Source organism: Pleurodeles waltl, chromosome 8 (genome assembly GCF_031143425.1).
Source record: "Pleurodeles waltl isolate 20211129_DDA chromosome 8, aPleWal1.hap1.20221129, whole genome shotgun sequence".
Taxonomy (NCBI): domain Eukaryota; kingdom Metazoa; phylum Chordata; class Amphibia; order Caudata; family Salamandridae; genus Pleurodeles; species Pleurodeles waltl.
The window spans coordinates 523,737,596-523,758,526 of record NC_090447.1 but is presented as its reverse complement, the minus strand read 5'-3'; the positions used below and the strand labels follow the sequence as shown (position 1 = coordinate 523,758,526).

General features: G+C 44.5%; 1 protein-coding gene across 5 annotated transcripts in view; it reads left to right on the top strand.

The window, feature by feature from the left end:
- REPS2 (RALBP1 associated Eps domain containing 2) overlaps nucleotides 1-20,931 on the top strand; it is a 636,764-nt gene that overhangs the window by 431,953 nt on the left and 183,880 nt on the right. For all 5 annotated transcript variants that reach the window (XM_069204533.1, XM_069204534.1, XM_069204532.1 and 2 more), the window contains exons 10-12: nucleotides 11,716-11,793; nucleotides 15,751-15,820; nucleotides 19,653-19,727. In XM_069204533.1, the coding sequence (XP_069060634.1) occupies nucleotides 11,716-11,793; nucleotides 15,751-15,820; nucleotides 19,653-19,727 (223 nt within the window). The remainder of the gene's footprint in view (nucleotides 1-11,715; nucleotides 11,794-15,750; nucleotides 15,821-19,652; nucleotides 19,728-20,931) is intronic.

Sequence of the window (20,931 nt, the reverse complement as noted above, 5' to 3'; positions counted from 1 at the left end):
CCTCAGAAGTAGGGATAAATCTGGATTCCTCATTGATTTTTTTTTCACTTTTCAGAGAGCCCATTCTAAGGAGTTTGCTTCCCCCGTTAGGTGTTGGGCATTGATGTGTGTTGCCAGATGGCCTCTGGAGTCCTGCCAAACCCCCCAGATATTTGTAGGCATCCACCACTGTAGGAGGCTGGCCCTCTATGTAGTGTGCAAAACTAGGCACACTGTGCAGGGGGTCCAGGCAACCACACGTTGGTTTGCAGAGGTAAATATTAGACCAACTAATGGTCCAATTTTTAAGGTAGCTGGTCGAGCAGTTAGACTAATCCAGGAGATATGCTAAGTATTTGCTGTGCTCTCAAATCCAATCATGCACCATACACACTCAATGAATAACTCGAGAGCAGAATTAAAAAAAATACTTCAGACTTTTATATACACTTTAAGACCAAGACCAAGATCTTTAAAAATACAATAATTACTTTTTGATTTATGACTTTTTGAAGTTTTAATAAAGTTAGTCTTTCTGTGCGTAATTGCGCACTATTGGAATCGATGCACAGTCACCTTTAAAAATGCATTAAAATTCCCAAAGTTGAGTCTCTTCTCTTGCAGGGTGGCCGGAGTGGTCCTTGGGCACACTGTGCCAGCTGGAAAGCCTCGGGCGTCGCCATGTTCCGGCGGGAGCAGCGTTGGAAAACCTCTTGGCACAGGCACAGGGACCACCTGGAGGAGCCACTTGGAAAAGGAGCTGGTTTGCAAATTTAAAGTTGGTGCCTAGGGGCCCACTTGGGTTGTTGAGGTCATAAAGAGTTGGGAACCCATGGAGTACAGCTGGTTCTTTGTCGCAGGGCGGCCGGATGCAGTGCGAGTTGGAGACCCAGGAGCTCTGCGCAATGGTGTCCTTTGGGGCTGGGGGTGAGTCTCTTTGAGGGCTGCTTACAGGACAACGGGGCACTCTGTTCTGGGGTCCAGGGTGTTCCAGAGGTCCCTTAACAGGGGCTTTCTCCTGATCCTTGTTCAGCTCTGAGGGAGCTGGTTTTCTGGTTGTCTGACGTCCGCTGACCAATACCCAGGGTATTGGTGTAACTCGGCCACTGGAGGGCACAGTTGAAGGTCATGTCCTGGCGGTCGTCGGTGTGTTATCGGATCCAGCTGTGACATCCGGTTGCGGTGATATCGGCTGATCCGTGTAGTGACCCTCACCTGTTTGTTGGTTGTTGCTTGGTTTTTGAGTGGTGCCTCTACTCAGAAGGGGGATCTGGGGTAATTCTTGAAGCCTGGAGGTCCCCTGGGTTTCTTGGTGTTGGTCCAGCTCCTCCTCAGCTGCAATTTTCGGGTCCTGGGTTTAGCAGGCAAGGTTTGGCACCTTTTCTTGTGCAGCAGGTGTGAGAAGCTGTCCTGGTTTGTAGTGGGTACCAGAGGTACTTGCACTTTATACCAGGTCCAGTGATCCACCTTAGTGAAATGTAGGCAGTGCCTATCAGCTTAGGCTGTCTAGAGGTAGCTGTAGCAGAGCAGCTACGGCTGAACTAGGTGACGTGCAAAGCTCTTGCAATACCACTATAGTCACACAGTACTTATACACAAGAAAGACAATACTCAGTGTTACCAAAAATAAAGGTACTTTGTTTTAGTGACATAAGGCCAAAAATATCTTAGAGGCTATACTCCCTCTGGAGGTAAGTATTATACGCAATATATACAGTAGTAACCAAAAGCAGGTAAGTAAACAGTCATAAGATAGTGCAAACGGTGAAAAAGACAATAGGTTGCAATGGGCCTAGGTGTAACACAAACCATATACTAAAATTGTGGAATGCTAATGTCTGTTCCCCCCTAGGCAAGTGTAGTGTGTAGAGGAGTGTTGGTAAGTAAAATATCCTACCCCAAAAGCCCAGGAAAACAGGAGTAAAGTACAGCAAGCTTCCTCAGAACACACTAGAAGTTGTGGTACAGGATTATACAAAAACCAAGCAAGACTGCAAGAAACTAACAATGCATGCCTGGACCTGAAGACATGTGGAATGAGGAGACCAAGTCCAGAAGTCAATGAAGAGCCCCTGATAACCCGGATGAAGGCGCAAGAGTGGATTCTCGGGTTGGAAGAAAAAGTCAGAAATGCACCAAAGAAGATGGCTGCAGGTTCCTGCTGGGTGCAAGAGATGTCACACGTCGAGTCGTTGGATGCAGGCTGGTTTTCGTCCTTGGATTCCGCCAACAAGCCTTGGCTCCCGCAAATGTCACAGTTGGCGGGAAAATGTGCTACCTGGGCCCAGGAGGGACCTGGGTGCCTCAACTCAGACTGACGAGACAGAGGGGACTCTCAGCACTTTAGAGAGCCCTCAGAAGACCAGGCAGCACCACAGGAGTCCCAGGATATGGGGATAGAGGAGTTGCAAAATGTGGTCGTCACAGCACTACATAAAGGGATCCCATGCTGCCGGAGAACAACTCAGGGAGCTGAGCATCGCAGGATAGAGTGCTGGGGACCTGGGCTACGCTGTGAATGAAGGATTTCTGGAAGAAGTGCACAGAAGCCCTAGGCGCTGCAGAACACGCAATGCACAGGAGTACTGTCTAGCTCGGGGAGGCAAGCCCTTACCTCCACCAAATTGGACTGCTGGACCTTTGGTCCACCACCTGTGTTCCAGGGATCATGCTCGTCGACAGGAGAGGAGTCCCAGAGTACCAGTTGTCGTTGCAGAGAGGTGCCTGCTTAAGCAGGTAAGTGACTGTGTCACTCCACAGAAGATTCCTTCGGTCCTTCTGGTGCAGATTGAAGACAGGAAGTCCTCAGAGTGTGCACAATCTGGAAACTGTTGCAGTTGCTGGCAGGAGCTGAAGTTGCACAGGTGCAGTAGCCTTCTTTGATACTTTGTTGCAGTTACAGTGTTCTTGGAGCAATCTGCGGTTGATCCGACGGTCAGAAGCTGAAGCAGAAGATGCAAAGGAGTCCTGGTGGAGTCTTGCAAACAGAATCTGAGGAAACACCCAGAGGAGAGACCCTAAATTGCCCTGAGAGGGGGATTGGCTACCTAACCAGGTATGGACCTATCAGGACTGGTCTCTGATGTCACCTGCTGGCCACTAAGATGGCTTCTAAAGGGTCCACACACCTTGGAATCCAAGATGGCTAACACCAGGGACTCTCTGGGGGAGCTCTGGGCACCACCCCTGGAGTGGTGATGGACAAGGGAGTGGTCACTCCCCTTTCCTTTGTCCAGTTTCACGCCAGAGGAGGAACTGGGGGTCCCTGAACCGGTGTAGTCTGGATTATGCAAGGAGGGCACCGTATGTGCCCTTCAAAGCATTTCCAGAGGCTCTGGGAGGATACCCTTCCCATGCCCGTAACCCCTATTTCCAATGGGAGAGGGTGTAACACCCCTCTCCTAAAGGAAATGCATTGTTCTGCCTTCCTGGGATTGAGCTGCTCAATCCCCAGAAGGGCAGAAGCCTGTCTGTGAGGTGGCAGCAGCTGGGGCTGCATTTGAAACCTCAGAGCGCTGGTTTGGCAGTACTGGGTACTTATGGGTGGCAAAAGAAATGCTGCAACCCATATGAATCTTCTGGAACCCCAATGCCCTGGGTACCTAGATACCATATTGTGGGGACTTATAAGGGGGGTCCAGTATGCCAATCTAGATTGGAATATGGAGTCACTAGACTATAGTGACAAATTTGGAAACAGAGAGAGCATGAGCACTGGAGATATGGTTAGCAGGACTCCAGTGACACAGTCAAGTATACTGACAACACAGTAAAACACACTGACATATAGGCCACAAACTATGAGCACTGGGATCCTGACTAGCAGGGTCCCAGTGAGACAGTAAAAACACACTGACAAACAGGCCAATAATGGGGGTAACCATGCTAGAAAGAGGATACTTTCTCACAGCAGGTCCACAGTTCTCTTGCTTTGGATCTTCTTTGGTGCTGGTCGTCTTTGTCTTTTCCAATCTGATTTCTTGGTCTAGGGGAGCCCACTAAATACTGAATTTAGTGGGTGTTTTAGGGGGAACCTGGTAGTGTCCAATGGGACACTTACCCTTGGGTGGCTACACCCACTACACTGACCACTTCTGTGGGAAGGGTCACTTCCCTAAACCTTATTGGCTATTTTCCTGCCATCCAACATGCAGGAAAATGAAATGGAGGGTCCACTTTGCCTGCAAGACCCTGGGGGGGAGCATGCTCAATGAGGCCACTCCTCTTACCTTTTGGTGGTTTCCCGCCTTTGCTCCTTCCAAAAGTGAGGGTTTGCAAAGGGGGAGGCCATCTGCTGCTAGCATCGGGCCTGAGGATTGAGTTTCCAGGGCATTAGCTCTCTGAAGCTCACTGCCAGGGCAGTGCACATTCCTGAGGGAGGGGGTGTTAGCTCCTCCACCCAGGAAGCTCATTGGTCATTACAAACCAGAGAGGCAGGACTCTCCCCCAGGTTTGTATATTGGCTGTCTGGATGTGGCAGGCTTGATGGAACCAGTCAGCAACCATGCCAGGACAGTTGGTTTTTGCAGGGGACATCTCTAAAGTGACCCCTGGGTACATTTTATTATACATCCAGTACTGGTACCAGTTTGGATTTATCATTCTGAGTTGTTTGATACCAAACAACCCAGGATTCAGAGTAGACCTTATGTAGCTGGGAAACCCATATTGGCCAGTATCGAGCACATATATTAAAATGGCTGCTCTGTTCACTGACTATGTCCCAGGGTTGGCAAGGACACAGTGGGGGCATATTGCTCATGCCATTATGTCCTCACATATAGTATAGTGCACCTTGCCTTAGGGCTGGAAGGCGTGCTAGAGGGGTGACTTGCCCATAACATATGCAGTGTAGGCTGGACATGGCACACAGGGAGTGTGCCATGTCGAGTTTGTATTTTAGGTTTGCACCAGTACGCCCAGCCTGCTATGGCAGTGCTGGGTGCATCTGGATTCATGGCCCTTGAGGGTGGCACAATCAGTGCTGCTGCCCTCAGGGGCTTTCCCATAGTACCCCGTGCCCTGGGTACCTAAGTACCTTTTATGAGGGACTTATAGTGATAGCTAAAGGTGTATCCAATTACTTTTACAATGTTTTAGGGAAAGAACACTGGCATTGGGAACCTGGTTAGCAGGATCCCAGTGCACTCCAGTCCAAGTTGCATTCAGAAACCAGGCACAAAGTGGAGGGTACTGCAACAAGGAGCCATTCTCTCACAACCACCTCAACAGCCTTCCACTCGATGGACCATGTCCCCCTTTTTACCAGTTTTCTGGAAATTATCATTATCTTTTTTTTCCATTAAATTCACTTTAATGTGATTGGTCTTGCAGTAGCTTCTGGAGGCTACCGGTGTTTGGTTCAAGAAAACCATGCTGTCCGCATACTGGAGTGATTGAATTCTGAGGCCAGCGATTTTAGTGGGGGATGCCCTCATTAACGGCAGGTAGACTGGGAGGTCTGTCAGGTACGGTCTGAATAAGAGTGGTGCCAGAATGCAGCCTTGCTTCAAGCCTTTGTTTGTCCAGATTTTGCTCATAGCAGTCCATCTGGTGCTAACTCTTATCTTTACCCAGGTATCAGAGTAAAGGGTAATGATGGCTTTTAGTACATATGCTTGAATCTGTGTGTGTTTGTCTAAGCGTCATAATACGTGCTTATGTCAGTCTGGGTATGCCTGTGCCTGTATCAAGAGTGTCTTCCCATCTCTCTGTGAGTCACTGGGTCTGTGTTTGTGTGTCCGTTTTTTTATTGTTGTCTGTTTCTGCATGCATCCATGTGTCTGCCCCTTTACTCGTCTGTCGGTGTATGCATTAATGTGTCTGAGTCTTTTTGTGGATGCATCTGTGCGGGAGCCTGTACTGTTTCCTCTTTGGGAGCTTGTGTGTGTCACATTGCGCTCATGTGGCACTAGGTGTGTGCATGTTGTTGTATGCTGTTTATTGCGCTCATGTGGCACTAGGTGTGTGCATGTTGTTGTATGCTGTTTACGTATCTGTTTGTCTGTGTGTCAGCGGCAGATGGCAAGTACTTAGGGTGGGGCTAGGAAATGGGGGGTTGGTGGATGCATGCCTGCAAGGTGAGTGGCGACATTAAATAAAATAAGAAATAGCCACTTACCTTGCTTGCTGCATGATGTCCTCACTCCGTTCTGTGTTCTGCTCTGTCTCGTTCAGGCTCCCATGCTTCAGCAAATACCCCTAACCAATCAGGGTGCTGCTTTCATGCTGGTAATCAGCATGAAAGCAGCACCAGGATTGGAGGGAGCGGTCTCTCACAGCGCTCTTAAGAGCACTAGATGCCTGTGCTTTCGCTAACCCAGCTGTCTTATTACAGCTAGATTATGGAAGTTTAAAATGTCAGGCTGGCCATTGTAAGACGGCCAGCCAAAGAGACATGCGCACTTTAAACCAGTGCACAGGCAGCCCACTACTCCTCCCTGCTGCTGCCAGCCAGCAGGCCCGCAATGTCCTGACACTTGGTTCAGGCCGGGTTGAGGAAAAATAAAATGGTAATGAATTAACTTCATTACCATTTAATTTTTTGTCTCTGGGGGGAATTTCAGCTTTAATGGAGGAGCTGCCTCTGCTGTGGGGGTGTCTCTGTTTTTATGTGTGTCTCAATTGGGTGTTTATCGGTGTGTGTGCTGAGACTGAGAGCCAAAAACACAGCTGAGCAGTTCTGGAAATAAAATATGATTTGCCTGACAGACTGTAAAATAGTGAACTATTAAGGGGTGAGAGAGAGACGAGAGAATATACATATATATATGTGTTCTTTAACCCAAAGGTATACCTCGAATTGGACAATATGAACAGGGCTGTGACTTATCCTTTGATGCATGTTCCAATAATGTTCCAAAAAGTCCTGATTTGAGGTTATTAGAAGTCATTGCTTTATTGTTCCTCCAACTTCCTTCGCAAAATACAGCCAGCATGTTTCACTCATGCACGAGAAGCTTCATTAGGGCCCACTGAATCACAAACCCAACTTCTTTAAGGGCCAGTTCACACCCTCCTGCAAGAGGTCGTACCTGCAACGCAAAGACCCCCAGAAAGAGGTGCAGGCCCAGATCATCCATGGCTGTCTATCCATTGCCCTGCTGTGTCATATCCTCTGCCACTCAGGTATGTCCCTGGACGAAATCCTCACAGAACAGAAAGAGATGACGATGACAAGATGACAAGATGACAAGATCTCTCTCCTCTGTGCTCTGGACTCTACACGCTCACCAAAGCATGCCCGCCCAAAATGCGGAATGCATATTGGGAACACATATGTCATCACACTCGACAGTTGCGTATCAGTGAACTTAACCAGCGTAGCTCAATTCCAGGCGATTGATCTGTGCCCATTCCTCTGACCTACTCTCACAAGGATTTTTGCTTATCACAGCTCAACACCCGTTAAACTGTAGGGCATTTTTTAGTGTGCGGTCACCTTTAGTGCACTAGCCTGTGCAAGGGAGTTTTTCTTAGTGTCCAAAGGCTCAGAGACGCTCCTTAGCTATGACACTGCAGAATGTCTCCAACTTATTCAGTCCACAATAGCTATTGACGATGGCAGCAGTGATTGCTTGCCAGGCGTGTTCCTCCACCTGTTCATTGGATTAGGGAAACATAGAGGCCCCCTAATGCCATTCCACATAGATCCATCAGTGACACCCGTTGCATGGCACCACAACAGGATCCCATCTCTCCTTCGCCCTGCTGCTTAAGTGGAACTACAAAGGCTAGAAGATGCCTGAGTCATTGAGAGGGTGTCCAGCCCTACCTCTTGAGTGTCACACATGGTGATTACCCAAAAACAGAAGCAACCAGGGTGTATTCATATTTGCATAGAAATGCCACTTCTAAATAGAGCCATCAAGAGGGAGCCCCACATCACTCCTAACATCATTGACCTGATTGTGAACTGAGTGGCTCCAGGAAGTTTTCAAAATTAGATTTTAATTCTGGATACCACCAACTCAAGCTGCAGGAGGACTGTCAATTCATTACAACCGTCTCCACTCACGTGAGCCTCCAACACTATCAGAGACTGAACTTAGCGGTTAAATTGATCTGCAGCCACTTTCATCTCTAAATCTCTGGCCAACGGTTCCATGTTGATCACAAACCACTTATCCCGGTGTTCCTTGGAACTGCGCTGCACAGTCCCCCGCAGAGTGAGAAATGGGCCCTTCAGTGGTACTAACTGACATTAAGGTATAAGCCTATATATACCAATCTTGCACACTACTTGTCAAGACACCCAAGTCAGCTATCCAAAAATTCCACTGCATTCAACTGCTCTTGAGGTGCAGAGTTCACCTCAAGTGCAGATGAAAACGCCCAGTGGGTCGCGGAGATTGGATGCTCATGAGCCGTGCCCTCCATGATATCGCCAAGGCAACAGCTTGTGACCCGTGCCTCCAAAAGGCTCTTGATGCAATCAAGTCAAACAAATGGAAGGACTTTCTTCATGAAATTGGGGTACACAGTATCTTTCAAAGAGGCCTTGAAATCTTCATCCCCCCGCCCACTGAGGTCTCCAATTCTATGCATACCCCACACAGGTCTTCAAAGTATGATTAAAACTAAAGCTTGCTGAAACTAAGCATGGAAAGCTCTGGATAGGCCACCACCAGTCACCACAGAAGGCCCTAGCAGTGGCCCTTGGTGTTAAATCAGTGTGGACTTTAGAGCCCTACCTGACGGATGTCACATGCTTGGGGTGTTGGATGCCTTCTCCAGATTCCCTGTAGTAGAACTAATGACCAGCACACACTTTGAGCAGATGCAAAGGAGTCTTGACAAGACCTTTTCAATATTCTGAGTCACCTCCATCCTCCAAAGCGACAGCAGACCCCTATTCCAAAGCCAAGACTTTTGCGAAAACATACAGTCACTCTCCAGCGTCCACAGGAAGATCACTCCTCACTGACCCCAGGCCAATGGCGAGATAGAGAGTCTGATGAGAACGATCAACAAGGCCCTCTGAATGGAATGGAGCAAAAGGAAAATTTTGAGGATGTCCTCCACAAGATCCTCGGAGCCTACAGGTGCACCCCGTACAACACAACTCAGAGGATGCCTGCTGACATGCTATTCAGGAGAGCCATGATAGACCACATCCTTCATGCCGACTCATGGATCCCCGAGCCTCTTGATGAAACAGCCACCCAACGTCGGTGGAAAAAAACAACCAAAAAGCCAGCGTGGCCTGATAGGTCAAGGAGTCAACAATTCCGCTGGATAATTGTGTCAAAGTAGGTAACCGGCAGACAGGGGGAAGGTTTTGTCTCCCATTCGAAAAACACCTCCTCCCCATCACAGAAAGGAAAGCCATGGTGGTGACATATTTGCCTTCACCAGATATCACCACAGATCATGTGTGAGCTCCAAAGAACAACCTCAGAGTTCTTCTGAGGGTGGATGGGAAAGTGAACATGACTTTGACCCTAAAAGCTTCCCTGAAGCTCAGAGTCATTCACACCCAGATGACAGAATGCAATCAAGAGTGCCCAAGACAGAGAGCACCTTTCCAGCGTGCAGAGGGCACCCCTGCCATCTACGGCCCAAGTGAAGTGACCCAAGAAGCTTGAGTAGTACATGTGTGAGTAGCTCATAATGTGAGACATTCGAAAGCTGTACAGACTGCACCTTGTTTGCGTTGTGATTCTAATTTTGAAATTTTGGGAAGAATGTCATATGTCGTTGACTCCCGCCCAGTGACATCACGCAAACACACATACATACATTAAAGCAGAAGCCAGCGCTGTGCAGAGACATGCGCCAGCAGTTTAGTTACACGGGCCAGTCTGTGTCCCGTCTAATTATTTAGGCAGCACCACAGCCTTGACACGCCGTCGCCACTATAAGAATCCGTTCCTTCCTGCAAACCTGCATCTTGTCCTCAAGGCTCCTAGTGGAAACACTCGCAAGTGGCAGCGAAACTTCCTCTCAGGATTGCCGTGCTGACGTGATCGGTCATTTAGCGGTCGGTAATGCCTGCAAAACAAACATTCTGATTGAGTGTCTACTTATGAAAGTTCCACACAGGTTGGTAATCGAAATGATGTTGCAGGAAAGTATGGGAGACCATCATTCTAGTTTGTCACTACAAGCCAAAATCATACACACTATGGGGGTTATTCCAACTTTGGAGGAGGTGTTAATCCGTCCCAAATGTGACGGATATACCACCAGATGTATTACGAGTTCCATAGGATATAATGGACTCGTAATACGGCTGGTGGTATATCCGTCACTTTACCGTCACTTTTGGGACAGATTAACACCTCCTCCAAAGTTGTAATAACCCCCTATGTCTTAAAAAATTACAAGTGTATATAGGTAATCTCCTGCACGCGCCCATTGGAAATCGGACACTGAATGCTTTAGCGATTTTTGGTTTGTGTTCCCAAAAGTATGCACATTCATTAGTAAGAAATAAGTAGACTATGCTTCCCGCAGACAGGACTCTGGGGGTTTGATATACACATTCAAACCGCCTAAAAACACAATATGATTAAGTCAGGCGTGGAGACAGCTTCAGCATCATATACCAACAAAACAAATCATAGATAAAAATCTATACATACATCATACATACATAAGAGGGTGTTAGTGTCAGTCCCTTTAGGCCACCTTTTTCTTCAGCTGTCATTCACATAATGCTTACACCCACCAGCACACGGCACGAGGCTGTGGGTTTGAGCCCACTGGGGCAATTGGCTCTCGTGTACAGTGAGTGATGGCATTGTGCCTGATAACAACCCCCGAAATAGAAGCGCACTTCAGTGTCAGGGCTGGAAGGCTAATACTTTATTTTGCCATTGCTTTTTCTTTTTATTCTATATAGTGTTGATATTTTTTGCATATTTTTTTTCAAAGTATGTCTTCAGTTTTTAGCAATTTAAGGCCAATAGTACATTTTCTTTGTGCCAATCAGAGTCATATGTTTGTCATGTGCAATAAAATTATAATAGGTTTCTTTACCGCTATTAAAATGATATGTGATGGTCCTATTATACATCATTATTGGTCCAAACTCTTGGGGATCTTCTTCTGTGCTGGGAAGGCCGACTGACTGCTCATCTCAGATCGTGGTCCTGGCTTTACTAGAAGAGCTGAGTGGGAGGATGGGAGAGAGATATCTGGTGGGTCTAAGGTACCCTGTTGGGGAAACAAGAGATCGCCTGGCACCGGGCCTCAACGACTGCCCCAGACTTGCAAGCTTGGCAGCGAGCCGTGGGCTGGTGCTCTAAAATGGAAGAGCCAATGTATGCGGACCGTGGCTGCCCACAGAAACATCGCATTTCGGGCTCTTGGGAATGTAATATGTTGTTCCCCAACCGTAGATGTCGCTGTTTGCTATTTGTCTCACTGTACTTGTCTATTTTTATTGTATAGTTTATGTTTCTAAAAACCCAATAAAAATACTTTATAAAAAATAATTATATGTGATGGTTAATTTTTTAGTACATTTCATTTTTTTTCTTGCAAGCACATGGCCGCCTCTTTTATGGAGCGTCTTTTTTTTCTGGCACAAAAATGATAAAAAGTCACATTTTAACCATCGCACTAGTTTGCCCAGACCTATTGAAGATGATGATGCTTGTTTGTAAATGGGACAGCGTGGTGGGTGGGAGTGACACATTCAAATATCAATTTTAATGTGCAGACGAGGTTTTAAAAATATCCGTGGACACCTTAATGAAAATACTCTGATATATTTCTTTCTGCACTTAGCTTGAAACTGTATGTGAGGATCCGGTCAACTCTGAACCCTTGATTCTCTTTGATGTGGAGACGCCCACTGCTGACCCAGTAAGTTACCGCCTTTACTACACACTGTCTGTGTTTATAGCAGATGTATCCAAGGCGCTGCACAGGAGATTACACATGCAGATGTATATACACGATTTAAATGTCTTATCAAAACATTGAAAAATTAGATCAGGGTTCATAAATATATAGATACGTAGGAAGGATGCAGGATCCGCTGCTTGAATGTGACACTGAGAAAACGGCTTTAAAGCGCTAGCTAAGAAGTGAAAGCTAAGGGGGAGCATGAAAACAATCTAGAAACTGAATTATTAGTAATATGAAATGACCACGAGGCATACGCAGGAAGACCAAGGAAGGAAGAAAGTTATAATTTAGATAATACACAGTTAGTTTGCATGAGGGTTTTAGAAGTTGTGAGTGTTAACTTAGCATGGTTTGTCTCAATGTGGACGACTTGAAAGGAAGACTGTAGACTGTTGTGGGTGGAAATGTGTTTTATGACAGAAAGTTATAATTAGGTTTATCTTTTCCAGTAATGATAATGGTTATTCAAAAGTTATGTATACTTTCCTCAATCCTTAAGAACATTTAGAATTTATTAAAAACGTTGACTTTTTGCTAAGGTATAGAAAACGTTCTTAGCATTGAGCAAACAATAAAAGCCTTTTTTAAACTCCTAAACTATTTTTTGTGAAGAAGGTATGACTCCAGGTCTGCAACTGTGTACCAGAGAAGCCATAAGTACAAATTCATTCTGTTGCCATCATAGAGTAACTCCCTTTATAGTTTAGTATACTAGTAGCTGAGAATTAGGCGTTTACGTAAAGTGCCAAGAGTAATACTTTATTTGAATACATCGAAAAATGCTTATTTTCATTCTCATTTGGCTTTTTGAGTTTCGTGGCTGGAATTTATTCTCACCTTTCTCTTGGACATCCTTGTTGATTCCCATAGCAGGTATTTGCCCACAGTCACATGCTGATTGCAGTTCAGGCAACTTAATTGTCGCTGCCGCATAGACACGCATTGGCTACTCAGTGCACAAGAACTATCATGGACGCTCTGCAATGTGGTGCATTGCATGTCCCAGTCCCAGAAATTCAGTTACGAAATACTACACTCCTTAGTATTTTGGGAAGATGCTTAATGCATATTTTAACCAGTGCCGAGTTTTATCCACGAAATGTACATGTACAGTCTATTCCTGGGTTTGTACACAAACTAGCAAACTAGATTAATAAATCTCCCATACCTTACCTCGTTCTGATGCACATCAGTATTTCTGTCCTGTGCACTTACAAATGCAGTCTGCCAAAAGTGGATCCTAGAACTGCATGACTTCATTGACTGAAAGGTGCAGTCAGTGGCTGGTGCAGATACTTGCTACTCTCCCAAGCTAATGCTTGGACTATGCTGTTGGCGGCTGCAAGTAGAGATCAGGTCGCTTCTGTAGCCTATGAGCAGGTCCTTCCCAAGGCTACTGTTTCTTGATAAGTTGCATGACTCGCACCAGTGAGGATCCATATGTTTAGGTCTGCCCAGCCGGTATGTGTTAATGTCTGACTGAGTTCTACAGTCTCCAGGGTGCAGCCCAATGAATGATGCTTGATCTCCCCTTTAAATGCAGAGATCTGTTTAATGATTACATAGACATCATTTCGGCCAACTACTAGTAAGTAGCAGTCATTATCAATGTCTTAAGGATGTATCCTTCCATTGGCCATCTTTCTGTTACTAACACACCAAACTCCTCTTTAAAAGCAGTTTAATTGCTACGCTGGGTAAAAGACTAAGCAAGAAGGAGAGGTTGTATTCTTACTCTTGTTCATTTGCATGGGTCCCTAACTGTAGCTCTATGTATTTTTGTTAGAGTAGCTATTTGTTGCCTACTGATTTACTTTTCCAGTTGTCAATGGAATAGGAGGCACTCTTGTTCTGTAGTTCCTTTTTGCTCTTTAGTAGAATCCTAGCTGTCTCTTTTCATGGGAACATGAGTTTTGGTCCGCAAAGGGCTCCTCCTTTACTATTGTCAGAGTGTTCCCTCCATGTTCTCAGTAGTTGGTACATTTATGGCATGACCTTAAGATCATTGGGTTGACTCTGATGCCACCTTGTATCAACGAATACTAATTAATTTGGGATTCCTATTGGCTTAAAGGGAGATAGCAGGTAGGTGGGGATCTGCAGGGAAGCCGAAGCTCACAGACTGGAGAAGGGAGATGGGTTTGTGTTATAGACAGAAGAAAGCAATTTATCAGAGTAGAGGGTGTCCCAACAAATTCGATAAGTTTTGGAATGATGGACTTGTGATGACTGAATACTTGAAGGCCAGCAGCCAGGAGGGTAGTTTGGGAGGGGAAAAGGGAGGGGAGGGAAAGGTTTGTTCTGTATTTCTTTGTGTATTCTATGTTTAAATTTAATAAAATACTTTACGAAAAAGATCATTGGGTTTCCATGGATTTCTAAGCCTGTACTTAGTGCACCTAGACAATTCTTGAGGTGTTCTCTTCTCCTGTTGACACTTAATTGTCAGCGTAGTCAGGTGGCAGGCACCCTCTCCTTGCTTAACCCTACTTTTTTTCTACTGGTTGGTGGTTATGATGCACAATCACTGGTGTTCTGCTCTCTGTTAAAACAATTGGGCTTTTACCAGAGAATACCTCATATACTGGGACTTTTCTGTCTTTTTCAAAACATAAAAGTGAGTCTTGGTGGACGGAGAGGTGCTTAATGTTGAGTTCCTTCCATGTGAATGCCTTGTAATTTTTCTGTTTGTCCATGAGTCTGAAGGTAGGGGGGCCCGATGTGCAGGTAAATGCAAGTTGCTTTCCATAGTTAATCTTGAGCTGAATGCCCACCACTCTCCATCCCCCAAATATTGGACTTAGCAAAGGCCCCTCCCATCCAGCCTAAGGAGCCTTTGACCGTCTTCGATATACAGAATGTGGTGGGTATGAGGGTGTAGGACATGGGCACAGCAGGCCATGCAAGCATCCCAACTTTAAGTTTTTCACTTATGTACTGGGCATAAATGAAGCTGTTTGCAGCCTGGTCATTCGATGAGAGTGGAGTAAAAGAGTCTAAGGACTGCCAGTGTACAGGTTACTACACTGAGTAAGTTGTTTTCCTTTACCACTGTTTTGCAACTCATACAATAGATTTTAAAATCTTACTCTGATTCCACTGAATTAATTCAAGATGTGTAAGATTTTAGTATTGACTCGAGACAAAACATTATTCAGCGGTGCGTATTATCGAGACAGTGCACTGCCCCACTCTGTGGCACACACTTCTGTGTGTGCACCAGGCACAGAGCGGGCATAGTGCAGGGTCCTATTAAGTGTGTTAGTCTCGGTGCAGGCCCAGTCCTCCACCTGCACTGGGGACAGCACATTAGTGAAAGACAGACAGACTGTTTGAATCCACCGTTTGGCCTATCACAGTGCAAGGGGTGCTGTTGCTGGCATTGGAATGGAAGACAACTATCCCCCGTAGGCGGGTGCAGTGAGTGACTACATCCAGCTGCAGGAGAATGTCTGAAGAGTCCATGAGGCCCCTTCTTCCACTTTCATGGGGCATCCTTGGGGGAGGACTGACTGTGCACCACCACAATATTCTCTGAAAGCTTCTATGCCTCTGTACCCGCATCTGTAATGTGGCATGGGTGCAGACGCAAAGTGTCTCTTCATTCGCGTGAGGTCATTCCCTCTTGCACATGAGGAAATTACCCCTTGAGTTTGTATGACGGACGGGGCCTTACAAGCGCCTGTGGTGCCTTCTGTAATAACAAAGTGCCCTCAGGGTGCAGAAAGTGGACTGTAGCACTTTGCACCCTGGGACACGTAGTTTAATAAAGCACCTAGTGGTTGTATGTTGGGGTAGCACCAAAGTGTGTGCACAATCTTATGATTCGTGCTAAAATAATTATATGCCACTGAAAAGAGTTGACTGCCATACTGACATGCTATTGATGTGTCTTCCCTTTTCGGCTAAAAGAAGACGTCTAATGAAGGGACACCTGTTAAAAGTGCTGTGAACACCGACCTGAGCAGTGAAGATCAACAAGGTATTGTACTGCAGTGCTTGCTGTTTCTCTTGTTCTGTGCAGTGGCCAGGGCAGCTCTTCCTATTTCCTCACTCATAGTTATGTGAGTCAGTTGTGAGACTATGACGTCAGTGCGGGGTTTGGAGACTGCTTTCTACTAGGAGTAAGCAGCGGGTGTATAGTGTAGTCACTCCACTTCTCTTGTAGCTTTTAGCAGTTAGTGAGACTCAGCAGTTCAGTCTACATTGATTGAACCAACACGTTTACAAAACAAATACTTTGGAACGAATAGTTTGCAAAGAAAGGTTTGCAGATGAATTCTGTGTTATGTCCGTTCAGGATGTTACCACACAAGGATAGCATTGAGAAGCGTAATTAGGCACGAGGGCGATCCTGTGACGCAATGCAAATACAACAACACGGCTGTCTGTATGTGCTACAACTTTTTGATCTGTTGCACATCTTGGGCTTACAGCCCAGTCTATCTGTTTTACATGTGTTGTCTTAAGCCACCTTGCTTTGTATTTTCTCAGCTTTTCTTCATGTTGCAGAACGTTTCATTTAGTTTGGCATATGTTTATATTATTTGTTAATAACTAGTTGCATTCCTGTACTTTTGCAGTATTTTTCTCTACTCTTTTTTTGCTTCAAGCATTGTAAATTGCTGTGTTCTGGTGTTCTCATCCTCCCCTTGGATGTTTTCATGACCTTTAATTTGCTTTAGTCAACTCAACTCTTGCCGGGTTTTGTGTTTCATCCTTACTGCTGTCTGGACAGCTGTGTTGCCTCTGGTTCTGCATGGTCATCATTTCAGCAAAGAACCCCCATTTTAAATTTCACAGTTTCTTTGCCACACTCGGCTTCCCTATATTTTATTTGCGCCTTATTGAATTATTGAATCTTTATCAATAAGGCCACCACAACCACTGTAAATAGGAAGTTCTGTCGTTAAGATCTTTCTGACATTTTTCTGTTTTTTTCCCTGAACACTTGCATCCTTGAGTTACTTCTGGTGTTAACCCATTTTTGGTGTTATGACTTCTACTTCTCGAATCACTTTAGTATTTAACAATCCAGGCTGTCGTACTCCTATGTATACTCTGGCCTCAACAGACTTAGTTTTGATTCTACCCCAATGGATGTCTTCTTCTCATTGCAGTTTGTTATGTGAGGCCCTTTTCTTCGCAGTCTCTAGTCGTCTTTCTTATGATATAGTCTGAAGAGCCTGGTATTATATTGATAGTACTGACCAAGGATACTTTTAATACAGTCTCAGCACAACTCATGTTTCCCTGATCGCCGGATATCTCCCATTGTAGTATGAAATCCTTCTGGCTCGGCTCTTCCTACTGCCCTGTCACATATTTATCCAACGTGCAGCACATCTTAAGTAAAAGCTGCTACTTTCCTCCCGTGTTTCATTCCTTTTCAGAATCCCCTGAGGTTATGCACTACAAAGACATAACTTTTTTATTTTTATTGCCATATCGCAAACCACTCTAACCCACTCTCTACTTTCTTTGCTCTCCAGGAGCTGCCAACCCTTGTCTGTAGCCTTAGTATGATTTGGAAATAAACATATATTCCATTCCAATTCTTCACCATCATCAATGAGTTTAAGAATGGCCATCAGCACGTTGTAATCCCTATAGCATTCAGTAAGTCACTGTCCTGTCCCTTTAGGGGAATTTCATTTGTCAAAAAGATTAGCAATGCATCCGTCTGTGTCACGCCCAGTTCACCACTCTTGATCCTTTCATAAGGTTCCTTAGACCTTGTATGTTTAGAATTGCATCGCAGACAAAACAGAACACCTTATCCAATTCACAAGCTTGATCAATTCCTTAGCCAACCAGTCACAAACAAGTCATATTTCTCTAGCATGGGCTCATCAACATGAAACCCTACCAATTTGAAGCTGAAATAAACTTTATTCATGGTGTCCCATAATACCTTTCTAAATAATTGATGTCTACAAATGCTCCACTCTTGGAAGTAAACTAACTAGCCTGTTGTTGCTAGCCCTCACGGATTCCATTTCATCTCTTTCTACTACCTGAGAGTCAGGCTTGTTTCTGATCACAGTTGCTTGCAATGTTATCAGAATCTGTTGCAAGGCTTATATCACTGTTTTCCTTATTCACCTATTCATGGTTTCCTGTTGAGCTTCTCATTCTCTAATTGCTCCTTAAATGTAGTCAGGTCTAAAGATTCTCCCATTCGTTTTAGGTCTGGTTTGACAGTATAGCTATTTGTTTGATCTGCTGTCTATTTCTTTAAACAGTACATGGCATGGGCTTTGGCTCCACCCAGAGAGTACCTCTCTCCCCTCGTGCTATTGGCTGCATCATTCCTTCTCCAATGCATGAAGGACAATTTTACTTCGCAAAGGTCTGGCTCCACAGCGTAGGTGTCTGCATGGCCTATTGTTACCAGTTGTTTAAAATGTACGTACCGTGGGCTTTGACTCCACCCGCAAATATTACTCTCTCGCCTCAAGCTGTTGCCTGCTTGGTGTATCATTCTGCCTCCAGTGCATAAGAGACTATTTTACTTCTCATGAAGTACAAAGAATGATCACACTTTGCTTGCTGCAAGCAGTGCCTCTATTAGACGAAAACATGTTTTTTTTTTTTTTTTTTTTTCCCTGCAGCAGTTTTTTAAATTGTAGTCAGGACCCCTTATGCAAGCTATACCTATCGGCTTTGCCAATGCTGGTTGTATTATGAATGCTCAACACAGGTGCATATTCAATATTTTAATTATTTTCTGTTTCTTTTTCACTAATTTGTCTGTCGTCTGTCTGCTATATTATCTCAGCATTTGTTAAACGTCTGTGACTATACCTGCAAATGGTTTACATGTTCGCCTGATTGATTTGAGTGATTGTTTTCTCTTCTTAAAGTGTGTTGTTCAACCGACTGTCTTCCTTCCTCTCTAGCACAGCTTGAACCTAATTCATGCTGACGTTTTTGCTCTGCGCTTCTTTTGAACAGTAATGATAGTTTTGTCTTCCTTTATTTGTCTGATTAAAATGCCACATCAGTGCGCTGCGTTCATTATACATTAATAGTTAGGAAGTCTTCTACATTCACTTGCAAGCATGTTTTCTAAATTTCCATAATTTGTGGAATGGTTGTTTTGAGAAGTCCTACTTATTAGCTATTAAAAACTACAATTGCCAGAAGATACAGAGGCTTATCCCTCTAAGTATAGCCCAGTTAATACCACTACTTCACCTAGAACTCTAATTTCGGTTTTAACTTCCTACCATTGAGCTATTGGCTTAGGGACACTTTTTCATTTTTTTCACTAATATTTAATTTAGTTTCAGGTTTCGTTTTTCAATTTCCTTCACGATGTCTGCTTTCTTCCTCTTAGTCAATTCAGGGAGGCGAGCTAAAGCATGGGTTGGTTAGTCAAACCTTTTAACTGAGGCGCAATCACAAAAATGTATTTTCGTTTTAAGGTATGTAAATATAATTTAGGGTCAGCAATGTGTCTTCCTCCTTCTCAAGAAATGACCAGATTTCTTTGATCATCCATATATTGGTGCATAGTCCTCCTTTTCTGTTTGTCAAAACTAGACATCTGCAAAAACAGTATTTTGTTCACAGAGAAGTTTGTAATTTGGTTTAAAAAAGGACAGAGTCCTCTGTGGTTCTCCCGTACTGTTGAGGAGGATATTGAGCCTCATAGTATCACTACTTTGGTACACAGCGTCTTCGTCCATATCCACTAAGTTTTATTGTTAGTACAGCTGAAATCATTGCATGCCTTTGAATGAAAAATCATGTTGTTTGTCTCCATAAATAACTGTCTTTCATCCATTTAATTTTTATTTTACTTCTAGTTCTGAAAAAAGGCACCACCCCCAAAATCATAACAAAGGAATTTAAAGCCTTCCAATCTTTATCTGTTAAATCAGGTAACTGTAGTTCATTTTGGACATGCGTCTTGCCTTGTATGGGGAGCTGGAGGGTGAGAATAACCTTGGTGTGTTGGGCAGAGGGCAGTCAGGTCATCTACTGTTTTCTGTCTTTTGGAAAAGTGTGCCATATGCCCTACTGGTCCAGGATGTTCTCCTATAGTTTGCTGTGGGCTTTAGATTGTGAGACTGACGGTGGTTCATTTTCCATGATCATTGTTTTTTTTCTCATTTATCGCAGTACCAATACTATGTATTAAATGTATTGTTTTCATACATATTAATTTCAATTGCACCTTCCTTTTCTAAAATTGTTCACAATTCCTGAATAAGTAAAATTAATAAAATCCATCCACCTTCGAGCAGCAGAAAAAAAAACGAAGTCATCCGTGCAGTCCAAACAAATTTGGTGTGCAGCCTTTTCATATGTCCTTTAGCTGATGGATAGTCCTCCATCTCCTGCTGCTCACCGTGTGTCCCTTTTCCATCAGGTCCATGAGGGTTAAAAATATTATTTTGTCTTGCAGTGATTATATCATGTCTTTAGTGATGTCATCAATGATGTCATTTGAGATGTCATGAGTGATGTAATATATGAGACCATAAGCAATGGATGCAGGGGCGCATTTTATAGTTTGCTCAGTGAACTATAACTGGTGAAGCTCAGTGTTTTTTTGTTTGTAAATGTTAGTCTGTGTTATTTCAACCCCTAGCAATAACTTCGCTTTAACCTTTGTTTTTTCAGTGAATTACTAGAGTTTTTTGGTCATATTCACTTAAATCCCCCAACAGGGCCTAGCTTCAGACCCACCCTCTGCGGGTGTCTAACCTGCTGCTCTGCGTGGCTGCTGGCCATGCCCTGCACCCAAACCCCCAACAGATGCCCAACACCCTGGTACCCAACCCCCCCTCGCCCCACCAGAGTCTCTCAATCTCCTTGAGTGTCAAGGTGTCCATACTCTGCCCCCTTATATTTAGTTTTTATAAGTTTAAGTCATGGGAACCAAGTCCCCATGTCCTGTTATGGTGGGCTCAAGATTTTTCTGTAAGTTGCTGCCTGCCAATCAGATTGGTTGGTCCAATAGGAGTGAAAAAGCCAACAGGAGAAAAAGCTCTCCTGGCCAATATGAGGCGCTTATTTTTAAAATTACAGTATGTTGGGATTTCCATGTGACTACCTATCCAAATATCACTAAAATTGTAA